Source organism: Lygodium microphyllum, chromosome 16 (assembly GCF_053477565.2).
Source record: "Lygodium microphyllum isolate KBCC chromosome 16, Lygodium_microphyllum_v1.1.10, whole genome shotgun sequence".
NCBI lineage: Eukaryota > Viridiplantae > Streptophyta > Polypodiopsida > Schizaeales > Lygodiaceae > Lygodium > Lygodium microphyllum.
Genome location: NC_141150.1, coordinates 130,471,584 through 130,498,682, shown reverse-complemented (window position 1 = coordinate 130,498,682; position 27,099 = coordinate 130,471,584). Strand labels below are relative to the sequence as shown.

Below are 27,099 nucleotides of genomic sequence, written 5' to 3'. Positions count from 1 at the left end.
TTGCAAGGAGGGTTTGCCAAACATTCTAAATCTCAACAAAATGTAGATGTATTTATGTGTGTGTCTCTAAGTCTTGACTTAATGGAGAGAGAGAGAGAGAGAGAGAGAGAGAGAGAGAGAGAGAGAGAGAGAGAGAGAGAGAGAGAGAGAGAGAGATTGCAACATTTCTCAGAACGTATTAAATAGAATTTTCACTTTCAATTTTACAAATTGGAAATTGGCAAAACTATGAAGCCTTTTAGATAAAACTAAGGATTCTTGAACAATAAGAATGAAGATTATAGAGTTGAATATTTATTATCCTTACGTCTTTTACTAGCCCCTCTTTTAGTAGCCCTAATCTCTCAAGTTTAGATATGGGTTATAATAATGCAGGATGTAGTATATGAGCCCACAAAAACAAAAGGATACCTATGTATGGAACACATTTGCTAGAGAATAGTTCGTAACAACTAAGAGGGCCTATAGGACGATTTAGTATGTGAGCTACAAAATGTAAATATGATGTTTATGTGTGAATCTTAGTGATGCATGAAGTGTACTTTCAAACCTTGGTGCCACACGAAATATGCTTTTGAACTTTGGTGCAAAGCACCAAGAGAACAACGGTGTGAAGCATTAGGAGACTCTAGGCACAAACTACCTCATAGATATTTAATGAGCAAAAGAAAGCAACTTTGCAATGCATCGTTTAATAGATAGTTGATGAGCAAAAGAAAGCAATTGTGCTAGAATAAGAAATGACCGAGACAACCTAGTAAGCTTCACAACTATACGTGGTTGTGGAATCATCGGGGCCTTGTGATGCACTTTCAAATATGCACCTTGCATTGGTCTTTTGACTTGCATCGAGACTCGAAAATTGAGAATAACTTGGGTGGAGCAGCCTTGCACAAAGTCGCCATTGAGGTGGGATGGTCATGGTAGAGAAAGACAAACCTTGCAATCATAGAGATTCAACACTTTGATTAGAGACACAATGGAGAGAATGACTTACCGAAGAATTAGAATCTTGTACAACCAATGCTTTTGTGCCATGTTATGTGGACTTCAAATGGTCTATAACTTATCTCTAATTTCAATGATACTAGCTTGACTCATTGGAGTATTGATGTTTCCTCACTGAATCATAACAATAGCAAGTTCTTCAGTGACAGGTGCAAATGGGGTTGTGTTTATACAAGTTGGACAAAAAAGGAAAAGCAATGAATCCTTGAAAAGTTATTGTTACGCATCCACACATCGATGAATTCAACTGTGATGACTTCAGCAAGTCGAATCAACGTGGGCGTGGCTTCGGCCTCATTCCGAAGAGCAATGCTACACATTCCAGCTTCTCACTTGTGCCGCTAGCCCTCGCAGCAACGATTCCATGAATCCTCTTTGGTAGCGGATGAGCTCAAAGAAACCGCACTTTGACTATTCCTTGTTTTACAAAACTTGCAAGATATGCACGAAAAGCTTTTCGGATTGATGGCACAACGTGTACCCAGTCGGTGGAAAATGCCTGCTAAGTGCTGTCACTGGAAAGCATTCTAGCAAAAGTCGTACCTAGTACAGAGAAAACTCCCGCTTAATGCTGTTACTGGATGAGGGAATTCTGGCAGATCGACTGGAGGGACTATTCCTGCTAAATGCTGATACTCAATGAAAGAGTCCTGGCAGAAGGCGTACGTAGTACAGGGAAGCTTCCTGCTGATGCTGGTATGGGATGAAACAATTCCTGAATAACGAGTGGAGGGAAAAATGCTGGATTCATTATGGCAGAGCTGTTGCGGACATAGCCATGCTTTGCATAGCTGGAAGAAGCTATATGTATACCTGGTACCATGACGAGAGAAGGAGAGCGAAGCGTTTTGAGACGTCATCCTCGAGAGGCCCTATGCTGCTTCCAAAGTTCCAAAATTCCAAAATCCAGGAGTCTGAAGAGCCATGACCGGAAGGCTGCAAAAGTGTCTCACAGATGGCACATTTCATCCCGAATGGGTCATCGGAGTGAGGGCGCGGGGGTGTAGCAAAAGGAACATCGAGAAATTTCGTGTTCGTATGATAACCTGACAACTTACAAGAACAAAGGAAAAAAATATGATTCAATCGAGCGGGAACTCCAAAACTTCAAAAACTCGCGGGTGAAACATTGATACTCTTTTCATTTCTCCTCCTTCGGCTTTTCCCAATCGTCTCCCCTCCACCTTCCGCTCCCCCTCCCCCCCCTTCTCTCTCTCTCTCTCTCTCATGCCCGTGTCTTTCTCAGAACTGTCATTACATTCATTGCTTGCCTAAATAGCTGTCAAGCTGCTTTTCTATCCTAGTACGCCATGGCCTTCCGCCACGAGAAGGAAAAAGGCGTCAACGTTCAAGTTCTTCTCCGGTGCAGGTGTCTGCCTGTCTGCCTGTCTCTCTCCCCGTATTGGATCGTGTATGTTTTGTAGGCTTCATCCTCTCCGTTTGTTTTGCCAGACCGTTTAACGATGACGAGCTGCGGTCGAACGCTCCTCAGGTCGTCACTTGCCACGATCCTCAGCGCGAAGTATCCGTCTCTCAGAACATTGCTGGCAAGCAGCTCGATCGGACCTTTACCTTTGATAAGGTGAATTCCTCCTCGACGGCCCTCGACTTTTTCTTATCGCATGCATTTTAAAAGCAGTTGTCGTCAATGCCACTGCGTTAGTTAGCTGATTCATTAGATCGTTCTTATTATAATTTCAAGGAAGATAACGTGACAGGGCATTTTATGCTCAGTCTACATGAAGCTATTGCTCATGAGGTCTCGCTTGTTAGGTTTTTGGGCCACAATCACTGCAGAAAGATCTTTACGATCAAGCTATTGTACCTATAGTTAATGAAGTCCTTGAAGGCTTCAATTGTACAATTTTCGCATACGGTCAGACTGGCACAGGGAAGACCTACACTATGGAAGGTGCGGGTAGGAAAGCAAGGGTAAGCAGGTGGTGTTTTTATTGCGGAATCAGTGTATGCCTTTTTCTGCCTCACTCAAGCTGACAGTCACTTACTGTTGCTGTTGTTTGATGGCTGCAATGGATGCATCCTTCAACTAGAAAGGGGAGCTTCCACTGGATGCTGGAGTTATACCCAGGGCTATTAAACAGATTTTTGATACTTTGGAGATGCAAAATGCAGAATATAGTGTGAAAGTCACTTTTCTTGAGCTGTACAATGAGGAATTAACAGATTTGTTGGCTCCTGAAGAGCTTTGTAAAGTGCCAGATGACAAGCGAAGGCCTCTAACACTCATGGAAGATGGGAAGGGTGGGGTAATTGTTCGCGGACTTGAGGAGGAGATAGTGACAAACTCCACAGAGATATATAACCTACTTGACAGGGGATCTGCCAAGAGACGCACTGCAGAAACTCTCCTGAATAAACAATCTAGGTATCTAAATGAAATTTCAGTTCAGTCTGATTCCTCTGGAGAATTTCTGCTCCTTGTTTCACGTATATCATTTGAATAAATTGATTGATGATATGCTTGGACTTACTAATGCTGTATTTTACCAGCCGGTCACACTCAATTTTTTCTATAACCATACATATCAAAGAATCTACACCTGAAGGTGAGGAGCTCATCAAATGTGGGAAACTAAACCTGGTGGATTTGGCTGGTTCAGAAAACATCTGCCGTTCAGGTGCTAAGGAGGTTGGCTCAATATTTTCCCTCAATCTATTGCCTTTACCTCTTTTATCTCATGGAAGAAAAAGCAGACCATAATCTGATCTACAGGGCCGTGCAAGAGAAGCAGGTGAAATCAACAAGAGTCTACTTACCCTTGGTCGTGTCATTACAAGTCTGGTTGAACATCTTGGGCATGTACCTTACAGGTGATCAAGGTCCTTTGGTACTGCACTCAAATAATGTCTGCCTCATGCATGCACAACTGCTTAAGCTCACTTGATTTTACAGAGACAGCAAGCTGACAAGATTGTTAAGAGATTCATTGGGGGGAAGAACGAAAACTTGCATCATTGCTACTGTCTCTCCATCCGTTCACTGTCTGGAGGAAACTTTGAGCACATTGGATTATGCTCAACGTGCAAAAAGCATAAAAAACAAGCCAGAGGTATGGATTTTATGCAATTAATGTGTTTTTGCATCAATTTTTTGAAAATATGCCCATCATTGCCTGCCCTGTGACAAATTTATCAGGTGAATCAAAAGATGATGAAGGCAACTCTCATCAAGGAGCTTTATGGAGAGATTGACAGGCTGAAGGCTGGTAAATTGTGCAATTGTTTTGTTGCCAAAGCCTCGGATGTCAATGACCAGCATCCATTTAATTTTATTTCTTACATACTTTTGTGGATAAATTCTGCAGAAGTTCATGCAGCACGTGAGAAAAGTGGGGTATACATTCCTCGTGATCGTTTTTACCAGGAAGAAGCTGAGAAAAAGGTTTAATTGATTGTAATTAAAGGCTCATTTACCTGGTTCTGAAACCTTGCACTTGTGTTACTCAGTATAATATGTTGCACATGGATTGTTTCTTCCATGATATGGCACTTGCATTACTCCTACTTTACTACTATCCTGCTGATTAGGCAATGGCTGAAAAGCTTGAGCGTGTTGAGGATGAGTTGGATTGCCAGCGTAAGGTACAGAAATTGCTAGCACATCTACACCTTTGGTACCATTTTATAATGCAAGTACTATTTAATTTAGTTGAATGGTGTGGTTTACAAGCTTGCAATGAATGGTTTATGTTAGCGAGACATTGTAACTTCTAAATCTGGTTTCCATTTGGTATCAGCATTTGGATGAGTTGCAATCAAGGTATGACCTGGAGCATGAGCTCTGTATGGATATGGGTGCTAAACTAGATCAAAAACAGGTACGTAGTTATCCCTGTGTATGGATTGTTCTCTTGTATAGAAGATATAGCATGTGCCTCAGACAGCTTATTAGTTATCCCTTTGCATGCACAGAAAGATCTGGAACATACTAAGCACAATCTTCGGGAAGCTCAAGAGGAAATCTGTATTGCTAAAGAGAATATTCACGAAAAAGAACTTATTATATTAAATCAACAACAATCAGGTAACTGCTAGTTCTAATCACTCAAGCACATGACTCATTTGTTAATATCAGGTATAATTTGTAAACCGGTTTTCTTAAGCAGAAGCTGCACTACTTGAGAGGACAATTTTCCTGCACTCAAATCTGGAACAAACTGTTCAAGATGTGTCTGGTCTTTTTGCTAAAATTGGTAATGTGATTCTCCCTTTGATGTATGCGTTGCTATATGTTTTGGTAATTACTTATGCTAGATTGGAATATCATCTTCTTGTAGAAAGGAAAGAAAAAGTTGAAGCTGGAAACATCAAGCTGGTGCACAACTTTCAGTCAGAACTTGTAAGATGGTTGGATGTTCTCAGAAGCACAGTTTCTACATCTGTACAACAACAACAAGAACAGCTTACAACTTTTGAAGAGCAGATTCAAGTGTTTATGTCCTCTAAGCTAAATGTATGTTCAATCTTAGCTTAGAATGAAAAGCACTCCAACATTCTTTTGACCTTAATTCAACTGCCTTTGCAATCTCCAAACATTGTACTTTATCTCCATGTCTTAGTAACTTCTTTGCTGCTTATGTGTTGCTACCATATGCCTTTGTTCTTTTTTTAATTTTTATTTATAGGGAAGGATGCAGTTTTTGTTTGAGCTGGTTACTTAAATTTCATGAAGCTACAAGAGCCACAGTTCTCTGATGTGTAAAATGCTGATTGCAGTCTGCAGGAGAATTGAAAAGGAAAGTGGAAGATTTGAAGCTCTTGTACTTTGCTCGCCTCCAAGGGCTCCATGAACTAGCTCAATCTCATGAAGCAGCATCAGATTCAATATATAAAAAGATCACTTCAACATCTTCTGACAATGCATCAGCACTTCAAAATGTAAGCAAGCTTTGAAAAGTCTAGTTGTACTGTAGCACTGTAGTTGTGGTTGTTATTTATACATGACTTGACAGTCTTTCTGATGTACTAGTTGCTAAGAGATGCTGTATTGGAGGCAGAGCTGGTACTAAGGGATCTTGAAGGTACTCTTCTCAAGCAACAAAGTGAGTTAGCAGCTTTTGCCCAGCAACAGAGGGAGGTACAGAACCAAGTTGCTTCATTAACTGAAAAACGAGTAAATTGTGCTGACAAATTCTGTGTTGTTGAGTAACTTTATGGTTCATAAATAGAATCATAGTGATTCACCTGGCTGATCCGCAGAGAGCTCATAGTAATATGCAGTCTGCTAAAGCAATTTCAACAGTAACTTTGGAGGCTTTTGATCAACTTGGCCATCAAGCTGCAAAGCTTTGTCAGTGCATTGACGAGAGTAGCTTTGCACAAGAGACTAGCTTGGCAGAGTTTGAAAGAACCTTTGAGGTATTTCATGATTTCTTGGCTTTTCCACAGTGGAGTAGTCACAGAATGTGTGCAAGGTTGTAGTTTCTGTTTTTATATGTTCGGATTTTTCTGGTCAATATTTGAACGCAGTTTGCAATATGGGGGCCTTGTGAAATGCTTGTGGTATCTTAGCAGCATAAAAAGAATTTAGCAGGATTTGAACAGTTTCAAGCTTTGTGCACAGTTTTGGAGTTCCACTTTCAGATATAATTTCTAAGCTCCCTAGTGATATTATATATGCATGCATGCATGGAACTTGTGCAACACAGCATGCATATGTGTATAGTTATGTATGCTTACATATGTAAAATCTTCTCCCAAAGGTATTGTATACGTCATATGTTTCAGAGGCAGCTTGGATAAAACTGCAAGCATTTGGCTCCCTATCTATGTAGCACTTTTGAGTTTGAAAGAATAGGTGCTTGAGCAGTTCGTAAGCCAACCAGCTTTGCTGATGCACAATGCATGGGAGGATACTGTATCAATTAATGTGGTTTGGTGTATAGGAACAGGCTAGAGAAGAAGAAGAACAAATGCTGAAAGGCATCACCGAGATGTTTGCGAAGGCAAAGGCGCGAAAATCGGCACTGGTTTGTGCTGTTCTCTTTATTCTCTTTTCCAGTGTGAACTTTGTTTGGAAGTCGAATACATGTAGTTTCATGGTTCTCTTTTTACAGGTGCATGCTGCAGTTTCAAGTTTGAGACAGCAAGCTTTGACGGATAAATTTTTTCTGCAAGACAACATTAAAAGAGTAGAAAATTTTGCAAGTGAGGCCCAAAACCATTGGGAATCCTACATGAAACAAGCGGAAGACTATAGTGTCACCGAATCTGGTCAGATAGCAGCAAGTCACTGTAACATGGAAGTGCTGATTCAAAACTGGTACTTGAACTCTTTTGTTGCACATATATTACTCTTGTATCATGTGTTTATGTACATATGTCATAGCAACATGGAATGGGGAACAGGATGGGCAATGCCATAGGAACAAGGAGACCCCATCTTGAAAATAGGACATTAAAGAATAGATAAATTTAGGCATTTTTGGATTTTGTCATAATTCTGATACAGGCATCTTCACAAGTATTTAAAGACACTCTAAAAGCCCACTCTATACATCATATTGCACAATTGAAAACAAATTGAATGGTCCATCATATTATAAGACTGGTCGATTTTGCCAAATAAGTATGTACTACTAAAAAAGGCTAAAGAGTAATGACTCGAGCCATAAATATCTAAGGTTGAAGAATGTATGTCATATTATTAAAGAGCCATGGCCCAAGTGGCAAGGCCCATAGTTAATATATCATTAAAATATCAAGCAAGCTATCAAAACAATCCTCAAAGATGCAAGTTAAGTTGCAATTTGCATGATCAATCCCTAGTGATGAGAAAGCAAACAAAGTTTGGTTCGTTTGTGATAGCAAAGCTAAGTGGTGTGATCGGTTGCTTCAATTGTGAAAGTCTAAACTTCTTTACCAAGGTAAAGGTTTTATATGGAGGCTTTTTATTGGGGATCTTTCCATTGGGGACATGTGTGGTCACAAGAGTGTGAAGAAAAGTGTGGAGGCTCCTCTAGGGTTTGCCTAAGGGAAACACAGAGTGTACGGCCACGATAGAAGCACAACGAGACAAACACAGACACAGAAAGCAAAACTCAAACCTAAACACAAAACTCAAAACTCAAATACAGAAACATAAATATAAATAGAAGATGTGATAGAAAGAACACAACTCTAAAGCGAATGAATGCTGTAAATGAATGTGAGAGTATGTAGTGTGCCCAAGGGCAAAGCAGTGTGTCGGAGAGTGACGTCCGCCGAAGATGGATCCCAATTTTGTAAACCCCAATCAAAGTGTAGGATAGAGGATGCAACAAATGCAAGTATCAAGAGGGCTTGGACCACCAAACGCAAGTAGGACTAGGTGTGGAAGAGGGTTCGCAGTTGTCGCTTGATGTGGAGTTGTTGTTGGCAGATGAAGGAAACTGTCACCTCATTTGGAGGACACCAAATGCAAGCTGAGATGCAGTCACCAATGTCAAGCAACTCCAATCGTATGTAGAGGAGGGTTAGAAACTTGTCGCCAATGCTGATGGAGGAGTGCTAGATATAGAGGAAGGTGTGGCAAAAGTCGTTGGGGTTGGACAACCACGTGTGTGTGGATTGATGGTTGGGATCTGCACTCAAGGGTGAGAAATTTGCATAGATGAGAATGATATTGAATGGGGGTAGCTTGTCTATTTATAGATGATGGATCCTCCCAAATTAGGGTTTCATTGAACTCTCTCGAACCACTCCTTGTTTTAGGGTTTTCATGAATTAAGCTTGTTTTGGGATTGTTTAAGTGGCTAATCATCATGGAATGCATTTCTTAGCTCAATAAAGACTTCTAGTGTTACATGTGTCTTTGTACTACATGTGATGACTTGTTTTCTTTCCCAACTGCTAGATAAACGGGATTTAATTTCTTGGCTATGGACCTCAATGACACATCAACAAAGATAGTTATTTATTCTTGGGTCTTAGGCAAGATGTTGTCCATGGCCACTATGCAGTCATAGCATCCTTGTTTTTTTTCATTTTATGCAATGGATCGGTCTTTGGCACATTTGGCAAACTTGTAATGCTTTTATTTTTGATTTGGTCTCAAGCATTTGTGGTTATGTGGGCCATATTTGAGGTTTGCTATTGTGACAAATTACTTCCATGGTTTCGATTGGTGTGATACTTGGAGAGGTGGCTATTCCATTGATGGAGATCATTTGCACTATCCTTGTTGTGCTTGTTTTGTGATCCCCTTCTAATTTCTTAGCCTTGTATTTTTGTAGCCTTTTATATATATATATATATATATATATATATATATATAGAGAGATAGAGAGAGAGAGAGAGAGAGAGAGAGAGAGAGAGAGAGAGAGAGAGAGAGAGAGAGAGAGAGAGAGAGAGAGAGAGAGAGAGAGAGAGAGAGAGAGAGAGAGAGAGAGAGAGAGAGAGAGAGAGAGAGAGAGAGAGAGAGAGAGAGAGAGAGAGAGAGAGAGAGAGAGTCATGCCCGGTTGCCAAATAGGTTTGGGACTTTATTTCTAGAGTGTGGATCTCACTCAGGTTAAAGAATGTGGATATGTTTTTGGGTCAAAGAATGTTGGTGAAAGAAATTGTCACCTCATTTGGAGGACACCAAATGCAAGCTGTAGATGCAGTCACCAATGTCAAGCAACTCCAATTGTATGTAGAGGAGGGTTAGAAACTTGTCGCCAATGCTGATGGAGGAGCACTAGATATAGAGGAAGGTGTGGCAAAAGTCGTCGGGGTTGGACAACCACGTGTGTGTGGATTGATGGTTGGGATCTGCACTCAAGGGTGAGAAATTTGCATAGATGAGAATGATATTGAATGGGGATAGCTTGTCTATTTATAGATGAGGATGGATCCTCCCAAATTAGGGTTTCATTGAACTCTCTCGAACCACTCATTGTTTTAGGGTTTTCATGAATTAAGCTTGTTTCGGGATTGTTTAAGTGGCTAATCATCATGGAATGCATTTCTTAGCTCAATAAAGACTTCTAGTGTTAGATGTGTCTTTGTACTACATGTGATGACTTGTTTTCTTGCCCAATTGCTAGATAAACGGGATTTAATTTCGTGGCTATGGGCCTCAGTGACACATCAACAAAGATAGTTATTTATTCTTGGGTCTTAGGCAAGATGTTGTCCATGGCCACTATGCAGTCATAGCATCCTTGTTTTTTTCATTTTATGCAATGGATCGGTCTTTGGCACATTTGGCGAACTTGTAATGCTTTTATTTTTGATTTGGTCTCAAGCATTTGTGGTTATGTGGGCCATATTTGAGGTTTGCTATTGTGACAAATTACTTCCATGGTTTCGATTGGTGTGATACTTGGAGAGGTGGCTGTTCCATTGATGGAGATCATTTGCACCACCCTTGTTGTGCTTGTTTTGTGATCCCCTTCTAATTTCTTAGCCTTGCATTTGTAGAGAGATAGAGAGAGAGAGAGAGAGAGAGAGAGAGAGAGAGAGAGAGAGAGAGAGAGAGAGAGAGAGAGAGAGAGAGAGAGAGAGAGAGAGGCTTGAACCGTGGTTTATGAGGAAAGCTTTTGTCGGAGCTTCAGGGTAGGCAACCCTTTCTTGCTCGTCCTTGGCAGGACTGGGACCTTGCAGGCCGGTTGAGTCTGGAAAAGGCTTCTACTAATCAGGTGTATCATCTTCTCATTCAAGATCACCAATGGCTGGGTGTGAAAGCTAATACTGTTTGGGGGCTGCGGAAATCGCTGTCATGGTGGCAGGCAACGTTGATGGAGGGCTGGCTGAATAAGGCACCTTTCAAATGCAAGGTCTTTCTTTGGCAAGTAATGATTGGTGGTCTTTCTCTTGCCTCGGCCCTTTCCAAGCGTCGAATCTCTCTTCTCTTGTTTAGATCACTTGTTACCCTTTAGGAAGATGAGTGCCTTGCTTTCACACAACGCAGAGACTTGGGAACTACTGCAGGTAGGCGTGTGGAAGTCATGGTTTAATTGTTGACTTGTAGGAAGATGAGTATCTTGTTTTTTCAAGTTTTGGTAGCACACAAACTCAAGGATACATGCAGGGATGACTTGTGTGATTTTTTAGTTTAACTTGGTGAATATGGTGGATGTTGTTGTTGGCATAGACAAAGATAAGATTTAGGAAGATTATGCCATAGCAGCTAAGAAATATGTTTCTTTTAGTTTGAAACTTACGAAACCTTTCTTAAAGTACGAAACGTTTTTGAGAGTTAAAAATATGGTTTTTTTAAAAACGTGCCATCTATTGGCTGTCTATGCACGTTTTAGCGGTCCATCGAGAGATGAATCTAAGCGACATTGCCTAGCACTTTTATGAAATGTTACGAGGGTTGTCGCCTAAGGTTTCTCGGGTCCACCTTGCAATGGAACGTTCGTGGCCAAACCCATTAGGATCGACTTAAAACTTGGGTGCCTAATGGTTAAGGCTTTCTAACAGCATTTTAGCGTCAAGTCTTGGATATCCTACTTTTTGCAGAGATACCCAATTCGAAGTAGACCCATGTCACACTTGGTTCAAAGAGAATGGGAAACGAAAGGGATGTGTCGCTCAATCTCTTTGCTCGTAGGACATAGTTCCATTCTGGTCTCCTAAAATGGCATGAATCGGGTTCTAACCTAACAATTCCTTAGGGGCAGAGACATTGGTAAAACCTATCTGTCTCCCAGTTTTTTGGGATCACCTTGCCGTAGGATGGATCCGTTGGTGGTTTCGTCTATCCGCTTTTCTCAATAGATGTTCTTTAGTTATTTAATTAGATTGTACCACAATTATGTGGAACATTTGAAATCAACTTTCTTAATTAAGCCTTTTAGGGAATAGGGTTTGTTTGCTTAATTTACGGCACAGATACGAAAACAGAGTAAGCAATCCTTTTGGCAAACAAGTTCCTAAACTTATCTTCAAGTTAATCTTTGTCTCTTGTGTCTATACAAGAGAATTATATATCTCTTCTGGTCTACAGAAGTACTTGGTCCAAATCACATGGCATCATAATTTTCATCCCTTATCTAGAATAGGATCTTTAAATGCCACAGACATTGGGCTCATGGCAATCTTCAGCTCCGTTCTAGACTAAGTAAGGGGTGTCCAGAGCTTCACTTGATCCCAAGCTACACAATTTTCATGGTTGGGCTTTTTACCACTTGACGTTCGGTTCGTGAATTGAGCAGTGTCTTTTTCGGGTTAATCTGCAGTGCAACTTTGGAGATGATCCACCCTCGCAAAATATCATTTCCTTAATTAATACAATTAAGAATCGAGCACAATCAAGGCAATCAGTTCTAATATAATTTTTCAAAAAAACATTCCTTTATTTCCATGGCAACTTGTCATCACAGACCCCGGCCATGAATTTACCATCAATCGCAAACACTTGGAATAATCATTCAACCACAATGCAACAAACAATTAAATGTAAAAGCATTTAGGGTGTTGTTCAATCAATCAACAAAATCAATGGTATTCTTTTCATAACATTGCAAGAATTGTCGCGATAACCTTTCCATCGCATATTTGCTCTCCCCTTTGGAATCAGGAGCGGTTCTATGTGAAATTTACCTAACACTCCTTTTCTTTGGCTAGGGCATATGCTAAGGTTTCAAACACCATACAAGACATGTAAGTCCTATCGTTTCAATGAGAGTAAATCAATTTAGCAAGAGCATTTATACCTCTTCTCTAAGTGACATTTATCTTTTAGCCTTTTCCTACTATGTAGGATTTATCTTGTCTTTATCTTCCTTTTCCTACTATGTAGGATTTATCTTGTCTTTATCTTCCTTTTTCTTAAGGCAGGGTAGGGTGTTGACTTTGTCATTCGGACACTCTTTTCTCTTCTCGCCACTATTTCTCATATCCCTATTGGAGGACATTGCAGTTTATGGCTACCTTCTATCACCTCTATCTAGCGTCATCTTCCCGATATTTGATGACAAGGTTTAGGCTTACGTTTACACTTTAGGAGGATCTCCACCAACTCGTGTTAGCTCCCACACAGTTGGTGTCACCCTAGCATGTGTCTGGTGGGTTCGGAGGTTTCTTAGTGGCTTGGTGTCATCTTCCCTTGGTTTCAACATCCTCCATCTTGGCATTAGTTTGTTAGCAGAGTATTTGTCAGCTCATGTGTGAGTCTGAGCTTGATCTAGGCTGGGCATTTTTATTAGGTATTTTAGGTATTTTTTCTCGTGTGGCATTTTATGCCACTAGAGCATTTTTATGCACCAGTGGGCCAGCATTAATGCTGTCCGACCAGCATTAATGCTGTCCGACCAGCATTATTGCTCCCCACTTTTTCAGCCTATTTATACTCAGTGCTCCTCCTCAGTCAGTATCATCATCTTCACCATCTGCAGACTCTGTGGAGAGAGGAGCCAGTGCCAGTGCTAGTGCCCACGCAGCCAGTGACTCACTGTTGTATGCGACTGTCTCATGTTCAGATATATGGATTCCATTTCCCGTGCATACATTTGAGTTCTCATTTGTATCATGTTCTTTTTTTTTCTCTTTTTGTCTTGTGTTTTTTGTGTTTCTGCTGTGTTTTCTTGCTGATTTCAGGACTGTTTTGTACCCCTGCTGATCAGACGATTGTTGTCGTAGCCAGGCGACCTATTTTGGGGCTGTTTTCAGCCTGCGTTTTTTGCAGTTTTGCCATCGTCTGCTGCCTACGCACCCTCTGTTGCTTGCGTTTTTCATCTGCAGTTGCTGGCGACAGTTTTCTATCTGTTTTTCTGCAGTTTACAGCCTGCGTTTTGCTGATTCAGCGTCTCTCGTGGCTGGGTGACTTACTTCAGGCCGTTTTTGCTGTTTTTGGCAGTTTTTGATTGATTTTTTGACTTTTTGCAGCAGATTTTGTCTTCTATTGATCAAATTTTGGGTTATATTGCATGTGAACTCTCATTTTCTGCATTATGTGCTTGTGTTTTGGCTGTGTTTCCTCTCTACATTCCATCTCTTCTCTACTTCTCTTCTTATCCTCTCCATATGGCTCCTCCGTGCACTTCCGCTGATGATAAGTTACATGGACCTGATTATCTCACATGAAGTGCTGTCACGAAAGCTTGGTTTGTGCAGAAGCGGTTATGGTACATCGTGTGTGGAGCTCTTCCTCGCTCTCTCTGTCCTTTTCCACTTGAAGACTTTGATAAGGACAACCATGAGGTAGCGGTGCTCACATGAGACTCGGACGATGCCCGTGCTTACTCGGTGTTGCTTCGGTGTATTTCTAAAGCGGTCTTACCGGCGGTTACCTCCTGTAGGACATCTCTTGAAGTATGGCAGAAGTTGCAACAGATGTATGAGGCACCTTCCACCATGCGGGCAGTCACACTTTATGGCCAGCTCCAGCAGATGAAGTTTGAGCCGAAAGATACTATTCAGTCTTTTTTTCTTCGTGTTATGCAGGTACAGGACCAGCTTCGGCACATGCAATTTGCTCTTCCCGAGGCGCATCTCGTCGGGACAGTCCTCTACAAGCTCCCCCGGAGTTTGGTGGAGTGGCCAATGCTTTGTGGGCGCAGACATCATCGACTCCTGTCAGTTTTACACATGACCTCGATGCTTCTTGAGCATGAGACATCCTTGAGATTATAGGGGTGGCTTTCGGCACATTATGGAGGCGAGGCTTATGTAGCTTCAGAGAGGGGTGACGGGAAGAAGAAGTCGAAGGCCTAGTGTTACCATTGTGGCAAGAAGGGGCATTTGCGGAAGGACTGCAAGAAGTTAGCGGCTTCCAGGAAGGAGGAGCAGAAGACGAAGTGGGATGTTGACTCTATCGATGAGTTCTCTCCTTCGTCAGACTCTGACTCAGATCCTCCGACCCAGGTGAAGTCCAAGGCGCGGAAGGGATCCTCTTCTTCGGATCGTGGGAAGGGCTTGGTGGCCCCTTTCTCGGTTGCTTTCTAGTGGTGGTGATGAGGTCATCCCTCACGACTCTCTTGTGCCAGAGGGAGTGTGAGCGGGTGTTCAGATGGGGCAGCCGTGCCTCATCTCTACTTTTATACAGGTGCACAGGTTCTAGAGAGAGACGTCCTTGACGCATCGACTTCAGTCTGACGGAATCAAATCCTGGAGCTGGGATTGACATCCAGGTTCATGATGAGCTGGTTTTTTGACAGAGAGCGGGAGGCTTTCGTCTGGAGCTCACATGAGGGGACACTTTGGCGGCGGTCTGGCCAAAGGCGGGGAATCCATGGTCACCTATGTTCAGGGGCATTTTTGACAGGATGGTCTTGTATGCTACTGCGAGATATTGATGATGGACACAGAGCCATGCTATGATCTCTATTTTCAGGTGTTTGGTATGATCGACATCGACATCAGGTTCTCTCGGAGGCACCTTGGTGGTGGCTTGATCACCCACTGCTTGGGTATCCATGGTTCTACTTGGTGGTTCTATGTTGTATTTGTATTGTATCAGATCACCCATGATCTGAGAGAGGGTGTTAGCAGAGTATTTGTCAGCTCATGTGTGAGTCTGAGCTTGATTTGGGTTGGGCATTTTTATTAGGTATTTTAGGTATTTTTTCTGGTGTGGCATTTTATGCCAGCGGAGCATTTTTATGCATCAGTCGGCCAGTATTAATGCTGTCCGACCAGCATTATTGCTCCCCACTTTTTCAACCTATTTATACTCAGTGCTCCTCCTCAGTCAGTATCATCATCTTCACCATCTGCAGACTCTGTGGAGAGAGGAGCCAGTGCCAGTGTCAGTGCCCACGCAGCCAGTGCCAGTGCCCACGCAGCCAGTGACTCAATGTTGTATGCGACTGTCTCGTGTTCAGATATATGGATTTCATTTCCTGTGCATACATCTGAGTTTTCATCTGTATCGCGTTCTTTTTTTTTCTCTTTTTGTCTTGTGTTTCAGCAGTTTATTTCAGCACATGTTTATGCTTCCACTGTTGCTCCACTTTTGACATAGTCTCCACACATTGGACATCATCCCCACTAACCCAAGCATTTGTGTTTTGCAACTTGGGGACACTTCACACATCGAGCGTCGTCATCTTTATCCAAACGTCAGCATTTGGGTTGCTCTCCTTGTGTTTGATAGCTCTCTCACTTCTAGGCATCTGCATTTTGCAGCTCGATCCACTTCTCGGCATCTGAGGATTGAGCTTCACTTCCTTGATAGTTGGTGATAATCTTTTTCACTCCCAACGACATCTAAGGATTGTGCTTTGCTCCCTCGATAGTTGTTCTTCACCTTGTAGTGATTACTTTGATAGCCTATTGCTCAAGGGGTTGCATTTTTCTCCCTTCATTGGGCAGATTTCCCATTAGTGTTGTCACTTGATTTAGAGAGGCCAGTGCAGTCATCTTTTGGGCTTCCACTTTGTTGTATCAGCTTTCCTTCACATAGCATGATTGAGTGCTTCATCATCTTGTTCTTTTGTGTTTTTTGAGTTTCTCTTCTCTCAGTGTTTGTCATATACATTGTGTTTCTCCTTGCAAATCCTATTGTTTCTTTGATTTGTTGCATTTTGACATGGGGCAAACATATTAAAAGTAGGCAAAGAGGCAGCTTGCGATAGGTAGATTGGTTAAGGAAAAATGGATCAATAGGGGTGGGCAAGCACAAACAAGAAGGGCAAACGGATTGTGGGTAGGACTCATAGGTTGTGTGCGAGCCCGTCAATTAGCAATAGGTGCTATTGCACGTGTAAAATATTTTGTTGGTTGGTGTTGTGCTAACTTAGTATCAAATATTGAGGCAGGTGGACAGGGTTTATTGGGCCCAAGCCACACCACACCTACGTAGCATTGCATAAGTGCAAAGTTTCCTCTTGAGTCCTTGTGCATTAATTGTTGGGTTGTAGAGGGTTGACCTTGTGGATGTGATTCATAGTGTCATGCAGTGATCCAGTAAATTTTTCCCTTTGTGTTTATCATCAGATTCGCTTTATGGAATGCCGAAGGGATTTCATCAAGCAGTAAGCAACATAGGTTATGGAGGATCGTTTTTGCCAACGATTGGGACCTTTTTTGTGCAGTAGAGCATAAATACCACTTGTTGGCTGATTCCATCTACGTCTATAAGGACTTTATGGTGTTCTTTAGTGGCTTGGTTCCTCATAATTTTGGAGGTTGTTTGATCTTCATTGTAGCCTTCATTGGTTCGTTAGGATGCTTTGGGTGGATTCCTAGCAATGGAGATTATGTACGAGGGGGAGTTTTTGTGGTTGATGGGTGTGTGCTTCTAATATAGCTTGAGATTGTTATTAGCTTTGGGAAGATTTGCAATCCCTTTCCATGGTGCGTAAAGGGCTTGTTATAGGTGACTCTAATGCTAATGTGTCTATGGATTAGGCGACTTCGCCTCACTATGTTATGAACGGTCTTAAGCATCAAGCATGGACGTTATGGCAGCCTTGGCTTTGAATAGGATAGGTCGTAGTTCCATCCTTAAGAGTTTGAATTTACATACTGATGTCTTCAACATTAGGACACTCCAGCTAGATTGGATAGGATGTACATTTGCTAGAGTGATTTCTTTCTTCCAGTAGCGAATGACATGAGGGAGGAGAGGCATCGTGTCCTTTTTGACCATTACCCAAGTGCGGTACTTTTGTTGGTCAATGTTTCTAGTGTGGTTAGTTGGATCATTTCATGGCTGAATATCCAGACCAAAACGGCATCTTGGTGGATCAGCCCATGGACAAGGGCCAAAACATGGCTCCATCTTTTGCCCAACAATGGATTCTTTAGCCCAATCAGTCTAAAGGCAGGTAGCCAGCTTCTTTTTCAAACTCCAAAACATAGGGATGGCCGATGCAATAAGGGAAAAGCAAAGGAGACCCACCGAACCCTCTTTTTCACAAGACCCCCTCCACAGCTTTTGCGTCATTGGGATAAGTCCTTTGATGTGCCTGCTACTCGTTCCTACTCTTGCCAAGGATCCACCGTCCCCCAAACAGCAATTGCAACAATAGCAATTGAGCCAGTCATTGTCGCACACCCATGACCCTCTAGCTCAATTGGCCCTTGATGCTGTTGTTACAATCATCACTCCATGAGATCACAAGTATCTAGGTTCTATCTTCCACCCTACAAACATGCCTTCTTCCTTGCACATCAAACATTAGAGACCTAATCCCTTTGTGGTACTGGGAGATTTCTTTGGAAATGGTGTATTGGGGACATTGGCAGCAAAGGCCCAAGCCCATACAACAAAATTTCGTCGAAACTCTTTATTCTTTGTGAAGTGGACCATCTGGGTCTGGCATGCCTCTTGCACTCTTGCCCTTTTGTATATGTTGAATCTATTGTATCTAGTCTATACACGATGTCCTAGAGACACCTTGCATGTTTAATCTTGTACTTTTTTTCATAATTAATACAATTACCTATTACTAGAGAGAGAGAGAGAGAGAGAGAGAGAGAGAGAGAGAGAGAGAGAGAGAGAGAGAGAGAGAGAGAGAGTGTGTGTGTGTGACGGAGACTTGTGCGGTGGCCTCCCATTGCTGGTGCCTTGACCTATGCTTCCACGAGTTGACCTGTGCTCCGGTTTACATTTTGGTTGTCGCCTAGTCGCCCTGCCCTCGTGCAGGACTAGACTATGGTAGTGCTTGATAGCCACTCAACCAGAGAGACAACAAGAGCTTGGCACCCCCACTCAAAGCTCTCTGAGGTCGTGCTGGCTTAGGGCTTGCAACTATTACCGGAATACCTTGCAGGCTGCTAGCTACCTATGTCGCCAACATGACATGAAGGCAACGGTAAAACACAAAGACACTTTGACTAGGAGATTATCTTGTGCTCCCACAAAATTCCCTTCCACATAGTCACTCAACAAAAAGAGATTCAACATGTGGACAAATCCAAGAAAGCACCAAGATTCAACATGTGGACAAATCCGGTATCTCTAGAAGTGGAAGTACTTCCATTCTTTTGCTAATACTCTAGATCTCTGTGGGCAGCAAGAATGGTACAGGTCACTGGCAGAAGCTTCATCATTCGCTTGCTCACCTTACGTATCAACAGTATTGATATTACCAAGATCAGTCTTTATTTTATCTTTTTGATTAGCTTTATCATTATTTTGCCTCATGTTTAGCTTTCTTTTGAGATTGCTTCTTCCTGAGATTGCTTCTTGCATCCCTTTCCTTTGTTCTTCGGCATGTTGGTGGGTCTGCTACAGGCGAAAGAGACGTTAGTGTGTTGAGAAGAGGAAGGCATGTTGGTAGGAGTCTCTACAAGCACGATCAGAGCAATAATCTTGATAAGGCACCAGGAATCTAAACGATACATCTCGAGACTTCGGCTTGCGCTATTTGGAAGACACATTCAAGATGCCAATGGCATCGACATTGAAGCACACAATGATTTGTGGGGCTAGAGGGATGCCTTGACAGCTCGAATTTGCCAAGGAGACTGTTATCTCTTGTCCTGGTTCTCTCACCTTCATACACTTGAATTAAAACACCGGGCTGGTTACCAGAATAGGCCATCACGCCTCCAACAGTCTCTAGTCGGAGAGATGGGGGTGTGATATCCAGAAGTAGGAAAGAGGGAGGGCAAGCAAAAGCAACCATGTGTGGATGTGGTTTCTCCCAAAAACCGATGGTGAAATTCCGATGGTGGTGGTGGTGCACCAAGGTGGGTGGCTAGCACAATCTACATGTTTCCATCTGTGTGACGGTTTTGCTTGATCCGGCTACATTTTATTATCCGTTCACACAGTAGCATTTTCATTTTCTTTCTCTTTGGTTAGCTGCTTGTCTAATGGCTTTGTGGCAAGAAGGATGGAGATATTGGATTCATACCAAGTTGTACTTTCCAATGGGCATGTGTAATGCAGGGGAAAAAAAAAAGTGTATAATGTAATCTATTTCAGTCCTACACTTAGAAGGGTTTGTCCTTTGGAGTATGCAGTGGTATTGACAAGACATACATGTTCATTGGCATTCTTATGGTCACCTATAAGTAAGATTTTCTTCAATTTTGGATTTGCAAAGGTTATTTTCACTTACCATAGTAACCTACAACTTTTCCCTATTCTCCTGAGTGCTTTGGTATTGGGTGTTTGTAACGTGCCCGTTTGTCCGCTTGTGGGACACGTCTTAGCAGCCCATCGGGAGGAGGGTCTAGAAGGCTCCGCCTGGCACTCGCAAGGAATGACGCAGGGTTTGCGATCTAGGTTTTACTGAGTCTGCCCCGAGTGGAAGTGTCCAGCCGTTCCCACTTGGAATCGACCTGAGGTCAGGGTTCCTTTCCTATTAGCAAAGTCTCTAGGAAGGAGCTAGCGTTGAGCTCCAGTTGTACCACTTTGCGTAGAAACAACAGAGTTGATGCGGATTCATGCTGCACTTGGTTCATGGAGAATGGGAAACGAGAGGGATGCGAAGCTCAACCTCTCTGCTGAACGGCATATGCTAACCGGGGCCACCCTTCCGTAGGACAGACCTAAGTTACGTCCACCGCACTTTCCTCAGTTTGCTTTAGTTATTTAATTATCTAACACATTACGTTTTGACATGCAAAATCAGCTTCCTTAATTAAACAAATTAATCACGGGTTCCTTCATGTAACTTAAGCACTGACAAAAAAAAACAATGTCAAGCAAGTTCCTCTTTCTCAAGTATCTGTTCTTTATTCATCATAATTCCGGATTACATCCAATATCATGTCCGAAGGCTATCCTAGCAATCTACAAGATTGTTGCTTTAAGTTTTGCCCGCGTTGATTAGTACACGGGCCTCGAGATCCCATCTCGAGTCACGTCAGCCTCTTGTACGGGATCTGGAGGCAAGGGATGTACAGCCAGAGCCTCTCTTGGCACCCAAGGATCCTCCTGCTCCAAGTAGCACTCATAGAGAGACCTCTCGCGGTGGGTTAGGTCCATATACCCGACGCGGTTAACAACCCCCTTGGATAGGGCCAGGCAGACAGTCGGAGGTAATTGTTCCTGCCTCTTCCTCCAGGCTTTCAACCTGAAGCATTAAGTGTTTTCCTTGAATTAGTTCCTTGAGAAAAAAGATCAAATAATGTCTAAGTACAAGCACTAACATTTTCGGAGGTCGTTTGTGCGGTCGACTGCTAAGGTGTGACTTTTTACAATCCATGCAAGCTCTCGCCTCTTTGGATCAAGAGGCCCCTTGGCAAGATTGGTTGATTAATAGTCTCAGTTAGTTTTGGGTCGTGCTTTCGTGTATCAAATATATCATTTGCTTATTTGTGATAAGGATTGGTTTGTCCAAAAAGGTAATACCGCTTGGAGTCTCTAGAAAAGGCAAGTATGGTGGAAATCTGTGATAATGACAGGGTGGCTTAACAAAATGCATTTTTGATCCAAGGTTTTTATTTGGTGAATGTGGATTGGTGCTCTCCCTCTTGCCTCAGCGCTCTCCAAGCGAAAGATTTCCAATGGTTGTTACTTTTTTTGTCAGACGTCGATTGAAACACCCCTACCATCAGCTCCTTGCTTAGTTGTGGGGAAGGTTTGGTCACTACTAAAGACCATTTGGTTTCGAGTGATTGGGCTATTGATGCTTCCAAAGGGCTGCATCTTTGGATATCCCAAGTTTGTGGACCCCATGCAGGCTGATATGAAAGTGCTCTTTCCTTTGTTATGCTTTTGGGGTTGTTGGCATATATGGACCATGAGGAATGCATTCATCGGGTGTGCAAAGTTATATAGCTCGCTTGAAAGGGCTTCTTTATTGGCAGTTAGACTTGATTGAGTTAACATATATTCTCTCTAGACAGGATTTGCTTGCTTGGTACATTGCAGTTTCTTTTGCCTTCCCTTTAGTCACTTTGCTTCCTTTGTACCTTCATTGTGATATCTCAGTTTTTACGCATGATGACCTAGAGCCATTCTGTCTCTTGTAACCATGTAATCTTGTACTTTTCTTAAAATTAATACAATTACCTTTTAGAGAGAGAGAGAGAGAGAGAGAGAGAGAGAGAGAGAGAGAGAGAGAGAGAGAGAGAGAGAGAGAGAGAGAGAGAGAGAGAGAGAGAGAGAGAGAGAGAGAGAGAGAGAGAGAGAGAGAGAGAGAGAGAGAGGGCTTTGTGGTGGCAGATTCTTAATTTTGATGCCACTTTTCAACATCTTCCTTCTCTTTGGTTAATCATTGGTTTGTGCTTGGTGCTTGGTTCTTCGAAAAGTATAGTGGCATTCTATGGAGGATCACTCAATGGCTAATTCTTTCCCGCTAGAGCTGTTGGTTGTGTCATGGCTGCTCTCTTGGGATGGAAGTTGGAGGATCACCCCCAATTCAATCGTACAAGGCATTTGGGTTTGACTTCTATTGTTGATGCCACCCTTGTCAGCCCTGGGGGGTTCTCATCCTTCCATGCAACTAAGAGACTTATCGGATTCCTTGTGGATATTGTGAGTTGTGGAGTCAGCTAGATAGAATGTTGCAATTTGTGCAACCCTTTCTTGTATCTGTTCATGATCGTCTTTGGTAGGGTTGGGATATTCTTGGTTGTCTTAACCATCAAAAGGCTTCAACTAACCAAGTTTATCATCTCATGAATGATTAGAGAGAGAGAGAGAGAGAGAGAGAGAGAGAGAGAGAGAGAGAGAGAGAGAGAGAGAGAGAGAGAGAGAGAGAGAGAGAGAGAGAGAGAGAGAGAGAGAGAGAGAGAGAGAGAGAGAGAGAGAGAGAGAGAGAGAGAGAGAGAGAGAGAGAGAGAGAGAGAGAGAGAGAGAGATTGCCTTGCCCTAAGGCATTGCTTGCTTAGGCCATTGTTGGTGTGCAGCTTTGCAATCTCCCGCCACCCCTATTGCCTTCACGCCTAGCCACAATCGTTATTGTGGCCATAGCTGCCCTAGGTCTGGCTTGATTTCCCTCGGCCTCCCACCTTGTTGGTCATTGCCTGAGGCTTGTGCTACTTGTCTTGTGCCCCCGACCCATTGGACACCTACTTGGATGCCCTACCATCCTGTGTTGCACCTTGCAGCCCTATTTGTTAGAGGGCCTGTTGCATTGCTCCTATTCAAGGCTTGCCTTTGTGATAGGCTTGTTGATACTGGCTCATGGACTGCACTGATTTACCTCTTGTGGTCGAAGATTTGACCATGGATGTGGATGATGACATAGTGGAAGAAGATATAGTGCCGTGTATTGAGGAGATGGCTTTGTCACCCCATGATGTTTATTCTTTTGTCAAATGTAGCAAGCATGAAGGATTTTTTGTTGCTTGAGGCCCTTGCCTTGAGTGATTCTCAGCTATGCTTGTATGCTCAAGTGGCTTCTACCTTGTAGGATTTGCAAGAGTCAAATTGGGAATAGTTGCTAGAGTTCTCCTCTCTCTCTCTCTCTCTCTCTCTCTCGGAGTATGTTGAGCATAACCATCGAGTTATCCTTGCTTGCATTGAGGAAGAGATCTTGAACACATAGGTGGATACTTAGGAGGTTCTTTGCTCCTTTTTTGCCTTTCATGATTGAGGTATCATTCCCTTTTTCACCAGGATTTGTTAATAGTGGCCGACATCTCTTTTTTAGATTGATGGTGTAGAGGATATTTTTGTTGGTTTGTGTGGCTTCTATGAGGTTGTGCCTCGCTCTCCTTCGGCATGGGATTTTCTCCTCCATTAGTTGCCCTTCATCTTTAGAAACAATTGGTGCATATTGTCTCATGGCATCCAATGGTGGGTTTTCAAGGTTTGCTCAAGTAGACATGTTTGGTATGGGTGGAAGTGAAGTGTTGCCTTGTTGTTTACTGGGCCCTCCTCAAGGATGCTATGGCTGTAGTCAATCATGTGCTAGTGCCTCCCAGTCTGAAGGCAGTCAACATAAATTGGTTGTGCATGCTATGGAATATGGCTTGAAAGAGACCCAATTGGTTGCGTCTCAATTGCAATGGTATGTGGCTTCTTTGGTTTCGACTCAAGTGGGGTACTTTGGTTGGACATTGATTCTCTTGTGATCAACTAGGTCACTTCTTGGTAGAATGTCCAGATTGAAAGAGTATCTTTGTGGACCAGCCTATGGATAAGTACCAAAATACGCCCCCTCATTATGTTGAGCAATAGCCTATTCAACCCAACGAGTCTAAACCCAAGCATCTAGCTCCTCCGTTAGGTTTGGAGACATAAGGATGGGATACAAAAAAGGAAAAGCCAAGGAGTCTTTTGTGTCCATGGTACGTGTTGACCCTTCTTTGTCAGTAGACCTCCTTTGCACTTATTTCACGTTGTTGAGACAAATCCTCTAATGCACCTATTGCTCGAGTTCCTACTACACTCGAGGATTTGTAGTCTCACAAAGAGCAACAACAACAATAGTGCGCTCTTGACCCTCCAATTGAGCTGGCTTTGATGTTGTTGGTTGAGTCATCACTCCATGGGATGGCAAGTATCAAAGTTCTATGTCCCACCTTGCAGATCAACCTTCCTCCTTATGCATTGAATCTCAAAAGTCGAGACATTAGTAGCAAAGACCCAAGTCCATGTGACAAAAATCTCGTCAACACTCTTCAAGCTTTGTGTGTGTCTAGTCTCGGGATGCCTCTTGAACACTGTCCTTTTGTGTTTGTTGAATCCACTGTATGTGGTTCATATATGATGGTCTAGAGTCACCTTGCACTTGATAATCTTGTTATCTTGTACTTTTTCTTTTGTAATCAATATAAATTACCCATTACGAGAGAGAGAGAGAGAGAGGGGGGGGGGAGATGAGAAATGAGAAATTAACGTCTACAAAAGGCTAAAATGACCTATGAGACCTTGAGTTACAATCATGTGTATGATGGTATAACTGTCTGGGCAAAATATGTAGCACAAAGCAAAATAAGAAAGAAAACTAACTATGGCTATGTGTAAAACATAGAGCTCTATCTAGTAACAATGAGCTCCAAATGGTACAATCTCATGTGGGTATGGAGGGCCTAGCTCTAGCCCGAGCAATAATCCTTTGTATCCGCCTATGAAGGTGTCGTCGGTGTCTGTGTCGAGGCTTAGGATTTTTGGATTGACTAAGCTGAATGGCTTGATCAATCAGTACTCCTTGTTTGTGTGTGGACTATGGTGGTAAGAGAGGCTCTCGTGTGGACTGTGGCTGCAATTGTATTGAAGTCTTTTGAGTCTCCTTTGCAAAGAAGTCTGTGAGCTTTCTTTGTGGAGGGTTTCGGTGTCTTGGAGCAGTTGTACTCCTGAGGCGCATGTCACAAAGCTGTCGTATCTTAAGAAGAAGGAGGCCAATGCATCGTTGATCAGTAAAATCCATGATTTTGGATAGTGGTCCAAATCCGTCTCTAAAAAGACAATGGAAACGACCACAGACCTCATAATACGTTGGGCAGCGGCAGATATAATGCTCCTCTGTCTCTTGCTCTAATTGGTATATTTGGCATATGCGCTCCTTTGATGGGACGGATCTATATGTGCCAGTCTCAATCTCTAGCTGATGTGAGGAGGTGTTTAACTGGCCAATAGTACATCTGATTCCATGGGAAAGGTGGGTGTCCACGTATCTTGGGCGAGCAATAAATTTGTCATCTGTAGTATGAAGGAAATGCTCGCGGTAGAAAGCCATCTTTGTCCCTAGCTCTTGCCTTGGCATCAACCATGTCCACCTAATATCCAACTAGGTAAGATCCATTCTGATGATCTTGCGAATCTCTAACCTGCTCAGATCAAGAGATGGCACATCAAGGGAGTACTGGAAGGGGGGTAGCTTGTCCATGCTAAAGCCATGCAACTCAAACCAAGCCGACATCTGTGTATACCAACATGAAGTATCATCCTCTCTGGCAAGTTGCTTGGAGGACTCAAGGGCCAACCGTGCATACCTGTGTGTGGGTAAGTCCCATAGGCTATGTATGTATGTGATCGATCAGGTGAGGGCCTGTACCACAATCGGTGTAGTTGCTAGCTTGGCTCTGATGATCTCATGTGGCGTTGAGACCTTACATCTGATCATCCTGGATATCATGGATACTAGGGGTTTCTCCATCGACCTCCATCTGTCATAAGTGCGCCTTGGTTTGCTATGGTGGTCAAGATTGGGCCCCCATATCTGTACTCCATAAAGTAGTGTGATGTGACTAGTGTATCGAAGAGCCATAGCTTGGCGCGGGGTTCTTGGAATTGCACCTGTGAGCACATTCTCTTCAAACCACCTAGTGCTTTGTATCCTCGAGTCAGTCTACTGTATGTTGCCTCTTGCATAGAAAAGGTGGGCCTTGTGAATAAGACTCCTCGGTATGTATAAAAATCCACATACTTCAGCTCCTCAGATCCATATGTGAATTTAGGTGCTGATCTCTTGACCCATTGTGGTGTAGTATTAAATACCATCACCTTGGTTTTTCCAAGGTTCACTAAAGGCCCACTATCCAAAGTATAAGAGTGTAATGCATCCAAGTGTCTTTGTAGACCCTCTAGAGAGTCAGCTATCAATACAATGTCATTTACATACAATAGGAGAGGTATCCAATTGCTAGCTAGTGGAGCTTCTCTATCTCCTTCATGTGAAATGTAATTAGCAATCCCATCAATGTACAGGTCAAATAATGTTGAAGAGAGGGGGCATCCCTGCTTCACCCCAATGATGGAGTAAATAGGTGTCGAAAGGCCCTTAAGTGTTCCGTCTCTGCCCACAACTCTCTCATACAGTGCCAAAATACCCCAACTGAGCTCTTTCGGTACTCCCATGGCATGGAATCTATGTATCAACGTGTATCTCAGTACTCTGTCAAAGGTTTTGCGGAAGTCTGCAAAGCAGCAGTAGGTCCATTGACCATGGTTCCTTCCCTCCTCAATGATCGCCTTGAGTGTGAGGATGTGATCCAATGTGGAGAAGCCTCTCCTAAAGCCAGCCTATCCTTCTGCTCTAAGATCCCACCTCTCTGCCCACCTGCTTAACTCATGCTCAAGGATGGAAGCATATAACTTAGCCAATGTATGCCTAACCATGATAGTCCGATAGTTGCTGGGTAGAGTAGGGTCCCTTGACTTGAGGATAAGCACAATAGTGTTCGTGCTCTAGCTTTGTGGTAGGCCTTCACACATGGCTCTCTTAAATATGTAAGCTAGGAATCCTACCACCAAATCTCTAGCATGGATCAAGTGCTCAGCCACTAGTCCATCATGATCTTGTGCCTTTCCTTTGCCAAGTCTGTCAATGGCCTCTTAGGCCCTACTTTTTGTAAAGAAAGTGGTGGTC

At 42.8% G+C, this 27,099-nt stretch overlaps 1 protein-coding gene across 4 annotated transcripts in view; it reads left to right on the top strand.

The window, feature by feature from the left end:
* The first annotated feature begins 1,339 nt into the window (after nt 1-1,339).
* Nucleotides 1,340-27,099, top strand: part of LOC148023431 (kinesin-like protein KIN-5C) — a 39,980-nt gene continuing 14,220 nt past the window's right edge. Inside the window, exons 1-19 of one of the 4 annotated variants that reach the window (XM_087696396.1) lie at nt 1,343-2,377; nt 2,461-2,590; nt 2,782-2,940; nt 3,060-3,394; nt 3,520-3,647; nt 3,762-3,840; nt 3,923-4,079; nt 4,166-4,235; nt 4,335-4,411; nt 4,558-4,611; nt 4,767-4,847; nt 4,942-5,053; nt 5,136-5,222; nt 5,307-5,482; nt 5,746-5,907; nt 5,999-6,106; nt 6,229-6,387; nt 6,915-6,998; nt 7,086-7,291. In XM_087696396.1, the coding sequence (XP_087552522.1) occupies nt 2,319-2,377; nt 2,461-2,590; nt 2,782-2,940; nt 3,060-3,394; nt 3,520-3,647; nt 3,762-3,840; nt 3,923-4,079; nt 4,166-4,235; nt 4,335-4,411; nt 4,558-4,611; nt 4,767-4,847; nt 4,942-5,053; nt 5,136-5,222; nt 5,307-5,482; nt 5,746-5,907; nt 5,999-6,106; nt 6,229-6,387; nt 6,915-6,998; nt 7,086-7,291 (2,423 nt within the window). In that variant the 5' untranslated portion in view covers nt 1,343-2,318. Of the gene's footprint in view, nt 2,378-2,460; nt 2,591-2,781; nt 2,941-3,059; nt 3,395-3,519; nt 3,659-3,742; nt 3,841-3,922; nt 4,080-4,165; nt 4,412-4,557; nt 4,612-4,766; nt 4,848-4,941; nt 5,054-5,135; nt 5,223-5,306; nt 5,483-5,745; nt 5,908-5,998; nt 6,107-6,228; nt 6,388-6,914; nt 6,999-7,085; nt 7,292-27,099 lie in introns of all 4 variants that reach the window. The other 3 variants (XM_087696395.1, XM_087696393.1, XM_087696392.1) reach the window with 3 other exon arrangements.